Source organism: Oryzias latipes, chromosome 19 (genome assembly GCF_053564925.1).
Source record: "Oryzias latipes strain Hd-rR chromosome 19, Olatipes_Hd-rR_3.1".
In the NCBI taxonomy this organism is placed as follows: domain Eukaryota; kingdom Metazoa; phylum Chordata; class Actinopteri; order Beloniformes; family Adrianichthyidae; genus Oryzias; species Oryzias latipes.
The window spans coordinates 5,815,050-5,821,049 of record NC_136255.1 but is presented as its reverse complement, the minus strand read 5'-3'; the positions used below and the strand labels follow the sequence as shown (position 1 = coordinate 5,821,049).

Sequence of the window (6,000 nt, the reverse complement as noted above, 5' to 3'; positions counted from 1 at the left end):
ATCACTTAGTAAATTCGATTATTTTTGCCTTTTGCTCTAGATTTTTGTGGACTGAATCCCTACCATGATTCAGTTGACTAAAATTAAACTAAAACTGATAGAATAAAAGACAATGACAAAAACAACATTATAATTTTCTGTCTGTGGGGTTTTTTTTGTCTTTCTGATTTCTGGTTTAAAAATGTTTTTGAAGCGCTTCCACAGTGAGAGCTTTTTTGGTTTGGTCTGTTCAGACGGCAAAGCTTCTGTTTCTTCCCTGTCCTGATGTCCTGACTCAATTGCTAGAACGGTGTCTGATGGTGATGCTGGGTTGACTTCTTCCTCAGAAAGCTCTTCAGAAATGTTGAAGTCTTGAGCTTCACCAGTTTCCAGAAAGTCTATGAGGGCGGTATCCGTTTCATCAGCCTCCACCTGTTCTGAGACCACATGGAGTTCTGGTGCTGCATTTTGTGGCTCTTCATTTTCAGTCTGAGGGGCTATGATGGCCTCAGTTCTCTCATTCTCCGTCTGTTCCAAGACCACTTCTGATTTGGAGAGATCGTTTTGTGGCCATCCATTTAAATCCTGAAGTGCTAAGAACACGCCAGTTTCCTCAGCCTCCACCTGGTCATTTACTACGTTTAGTTCTGACACTTTGTTTTGTGTTTCAACTTGTGAAACAAGTCGAGAAGGATCCTCCACCTGAGATATTGTTCCTAAGAGCATGCCTGTGCCGGTGGTTGAGGGTACCTTGAATTCTGTGCTCCTCAATGGGATTTGGATCTCTTCCATCTGCTGTTTAAGATTTTTTGCTGCATCCTCTTCAATTTGTAGTTTTTGTGCCAGTTCCCGATTGTAAAGAATTTTTTCCTGCAGCTCTTTCTTCAGCAGTGCCAATTTGTTCAATGCCCGGATTTGATCCTCTTTCTCTCTCTCTGCACATTCTGGCTACTTTGCTTCAGCAGCTTCATTCAGTTCGTTCAGCTCATCTGTAAGAGTGACAACTTTACGTTCACACTGGATCCTAAACTTGACCTCTTTCTCCAGCTTTGTGTTTTTGACAGTGAGCTTATGAAGCTTATCCCCACGATCACTCCTTGCCTCACGTTTTTTCTCCTTCAATTCAGAAAGATGTGCGTCTTTCTCCATCAGCTGATTTTTCAAGTCGGATATCTCTTGTTTTATGTCCTGAATATTCTCGTTTGATGCAGGGTTTAAGAGTTGACTGTAGTCCTTCTTTTCCAGGGAAGGTGCTGGTGGATCTTGGGGATTTGTTTCCTGGGGTGAAGATGCTGGTTTGGGGGGGACATTTTCGTTTTTGGGTCCCCAATTAAGAATCCAATGAAAGAGAACGTAAAATCCCATCACATGAATTAAAAGTCTACAAAACCCTCAGCCTGCGATGCACCTTGGGGGAAGGAGCTACTTGGCAGTGGTCCCCCTCCCATGGTTGCTGTATGGAATAGGCCCCTCCCTCTCAGTTTTATTTACACCTTAGACATGTAGGGCCCTTGGTAGGGGGGGGGGGGGTGCCTGGACATCACTGTGAGTAATCAGGAGATGTCCCCTCAGTGCCCTACCTGCCAATTTTAACTGCACCCCCGTAGTACACACACCCTTTACCCCTCAAAATATACCTTCCAACATAAACACACACACATACACACCCTCACAAACACACACATGCGCATTTCACAAGGAGTGGGACCTAGGACCATCTGTCCCATACCCCATCCCTGGTAGGAGGCATTGGGCCCTTGACAACGGCGGCCGTGTTCCCTGGGTGCTGGCTCCCTGGGCCCGGCAACCCTCTCTCCACGCAGGGAGAGGGATCCCTGAGCTTTTCGGGCAAGACCAAGAGCCGGGGATCACATCACACCTGAGCCGGGGGGTGTCCGTGTCCCTGTGGTGTGGGTTGTGGTCCTTGCCCCTGAGTGCTGGCCCTCGCCAAATTTCCAACTGTGGCCGTGCCTGGTCATGTTTACAATACTTCTTGTGGACCCCCTCTCTCCTGGGTGCCCTCTTCCTAGGCGGGGGCGTCTGGCCCCTGCCCTGCTCCTTCCTGGACCAACCGTGGGCCTGGTGGGTGGCTGCCTGCTAATTCATATATCATTCATGTGAGAAGTCATTCATAAACATGGATGTGAGCAATACTTGGATTTACAGCAGATCCCGTCACATTGCTGATATTAAACAGGATAACTGGTTTAAAGCCATAATCAAATATATTTTGCCATTGCATCATTGATGTTTCTGTTGACCATAGCGAGGTGATCGCTTCTCCGGGCAGCTGGCTGGCTGGCAGACAGAGGGCCACTGTGATTTGGGGAAGCAGCCAGCTCGGGAATCCTAAATCTTATGAAATTTTTCTTATTTTCATGGAGGCAAATATAAATAGATCCCCTAGTTTGATTCTTGCTCTTATTTTTCCCTCTTGAATTAAGGTGGGTCACAGAAACATAGAAGTAGCGGCGGAAATCAGCTTTTGCTGCAGGACGCAGAGCGTTCCAGGATGTGAATGAACCCAGACATGGAGACGTGATTACCGATGCTTTTGTAGAGCTTTTTAAAATAAATAAATCCCATCTCTAAATCCGACCTCTGCATTGTCATGAAAATTAAACACAGACAGAAATGTGAAGGTATCTGCTGTAAATCCAAGTATTGCTCCCATCCGCGTTTATGAATGATTTATCACGTGAATTATTATTTCGTGGGAAGGAATAAAAACATTTTTTTAATCCATGTCAGGTCACGGGCTCCGTAAGTAGAGACATGTCTGACAGCTTTTTCAAATGATTCTGAAGTCTCGAGGCATGTGTCATCCTCAAAAAGATTTTTTTTCAAACAAGACAAAAAATGAGTTTACACCAGTGAAAGTTCATAATCATCATTGATAAACCCTTTGCCACTTAGAATCGTGTTTTCTGATCGTAAATCACATTGACCTCCATCAGGAGAGCAGCTTTATATTCCATTTCTACGGTGGCCCTTTAGTACAAATCATATCAATAAATCATTCAACATTTTAAAGATCAAAAAGACAATTAAAAAAGCAAAAATAAATTAGAAATCCAAACCAAATTCCAGAAGCTTAAACACAATTCCAAAAAAGTGAACAAAAATAGAGATGAAATGTTTTGGAAAGGAAAATTTCTTTCCAGAAATCCAGAAATAGTATTTTAAAACCACACTGGGTGGGTGTCTGTTGGCATTCTGGGTACACGTCTAGCGTAAAGATCTATAACCATATTAATCAGAGGGATACACACTTCTGGATGGGCCATCACAGGTAAGAACCTGTCTGCAATATCCGCACTCAGAAATCAAGGCTAAGCGCCATGAGCTCCTGAGAGCGCAAAAAAACAGATGTATGAAAGCCACATTGGTTATGTCAGGCGGTTTAAAGGGAAAAAATATCAAATACGCAGCAGTAATGACAACTATGAGACCACTGCTGTATGTCAGAGGCCAATGAGACAAAAGAGAAAAAATATGTTCACATTTAAAATGCCACAAAAATATAATAAAAACAAAACCCCGCTCATAAAAGTATATCCTTTATGATTTTACGAACTTTCATGGCAAATGTTGAAATAATCACTTTTAAACAAACAAATGTTTCCCGAACTCGAATAAATAAAGAATAAAAAATAAATAAAAACTCGACAGTTGTGCATCACTTCTCCTAAAAGCAAAAGGAGGGTTTTCGTGCTCAGACATGGACAAACCATTCGTAGTCTGCTCTAAATGAAAAAAAACCTACAATACACACTGAAATAAATAGAAGTATCATAATTATAAAAATAATTTAGCCTTAAATCAAGCACTGATCAAATCCTGCTTTGGTATTGTTCAGCATACAAATTTTAGAAAAAAAAAGGACAAAAGGACAGCAGTGGTTTTAAAATCTGTACTGTTCGCCATCCTTTTAGTCATTTCTAGAAAGTAGTTTTCTGACACATCTCCATACCAAAGTTTGATTTGATTTGATTATTTTGCACAATTAATTAAAAGGGAAAAAATTATAGAAAAAAGAAAATTGAGTACATTTCAGGGAGGGGCAAAAAAATCCCATAGAGTTTATTAAAGCCTCTGCCTAACACATTCACACAAAGATTCAAGATACTTTTTCTTTTATTTAAAAAAACATTAAACCATGTGAATGTAAATGTATTTTATATAGCTCCTTTTGCTGAACTGCTTTGGATGGAGCAGCTCCTTTTGCCAAAGGTGAAGCTCAAACGTTCCCCCTCATCCTCATCATCTCTCATGATGTCATGCTGTTTTTGGATCTGTTTTACACACAAGGAGGTTAATAATATCAATATCACAAACAAAAATGTTCCATTTTATTTAAATATCTGCTCTATTCCTTAAAACTTGTTGGTGTTTTGAGCTGAACTTTTTCATCTTTGAAGAAAAAACACTAGAATTTAAAAGAAAAACTTGATTTTTTTTTTTTTAAGGGGACTACATTTTAAAAAAAAAGTGTTAAAAGAAGATGAAAATTTGCACTACCTACATTCTGCAGTGTTTTCTTTTTATCAAGAAGGCTTTTGTTCAAATCAGACCCAAAAACCAAAAATATATAATTCTTCTTGTATTCTGGAAATAATGAAACCTAAACTGCAATACAAACGTTCCTTTTAATGATACTTCTGAAAGACATGCGTGTGGCATAAATTAACCATGACAAACATGAAATCGGGACACAAAGCTGCAGTGCAAAACAGTGTTTTGGTTCAAACCCGTCTGAAGAGTCCGTTCTCAAAGGAGGTTCTTCTGTGGTCTCCATGAAACAGGACGCTCTCCCAGAGGAGACGCTTCCCAACCCAGAGCGAAAAAGTGCAACAGGAGCAAAAACAAACCCAGCTTTTGGGAAGCACAGAAACACAAAAGACAGACAGACGTGTTGTCAGACACCTGGAGTCCATCTCAGGGTCCCAAATGAACAACTTTTTTTAGTCCTCGTTCCCTTTAAATCACCTGAGATTTGGCTTAGCAAATATAAACGTAGAGATGCCGCTTCGTCTTCAATTCTGAGGGAAACACAGTGAAAAAAAGTCTTTGGGTTTCATAAAATATTTGTCTTTAAAAAATCTGTTATAAGCAAAAAATAAATATTCTACACAGTGAGTTCAGTAGTTAAAAAATGCTCTAATAGACACCTCAGTAATAATAATCATGGTGGTGATGTGGTCTGGAATCAGTGTGGAGAACACACTTTTATAAAAACTGCTGCGTCAGATTCATCAATGCTGCTTTACAAACTAATAGCAAAACATGTACGGACAGAAAAATGCTTCTGTACAGGTCCTCACTCTGCTCTGTTCAAACAACAAAGTAGATGTATTGTCAGTCTGCTCATAGCTCTACACAAACACACACACGTAACACAACTGTTCCCTTTAACGCAGCAGGAGTTCATCCAGATGCAGTCCCAGCATCTGGAGCGCTCACGTTCCTAAAATCCACACTCTGAGGAGACGACGTCCTGTCACTCCAGCATGGCGTCCAGCTGGTCGGCCAAGTCGTCAAACATGCTCCCGATGTCGTCCAGAATGTTCCCTGCAGCCTTTACTGAGCCGGGGCTAAAGGAAAAGAAAACTGAGGTCAACTCTGACCCTCAACACACAAAGAGAGCAGACGATCGTGGAAACTGAGATTTGCTGCATCTGAATGTGTCAGGAGCCACATGAAGGGGGGGGGGGTCTCAGGCTCTGCACAGATGTTGTGACGTCCATGCATAGCCCAATGCACACACAGGCATACATTTCTGCTAGACTGTTTCTGTGCAGGCTTCTCAAGCTGTTTTTCTTTCAGATCTGCTGCATTAAAGCGCTCCTACAAAGCCTTAGCTGTCGCCGGCCACATCTAAATGATACACGCTCTTTGACATGGCGTACCTCATGAACTGTTTTTGTGATCAATGTGAATCAGCTGATTCTGACGCAGAGAAAGGCGGCTTTTCATATCGGCCTTCTGCTCGACAGAATCCTTCTGCTGGAATGCTGTTAA

General features: G+C 41.5%; 1 protein-coding gene across 13 annotated transcripts in view; it reads right to left on the bottom strand.

Moving 5' to 3' along the window:
• Nucleotides 1–4,609: 4,609 nt before the first annotated feature.
• The window catches only part of LOC101167247 (caskin-2), an 85,155-nt gene continuing 83,764 nt past the window's right edge, over nucleotides 4,610–6,000 (bottom strand). For all 13 annotated transcript variants that reach the window (XM_078938013.1, XM_078938003.1, XM_078938009.1 and 10 more), the window contains one exon: nucleotides 4,610–5,573. In XM_078938013.1, coding sequence (XP_078794139.1) covers nucleotides 5,480–5,573 — 94 coding nt within the window. In that variant the 3' untranslated portion in view covers nucleotides 4,610–5,479. The remainder of the gene's footprint in view (nucleotides 5,574–6,000) is intronic.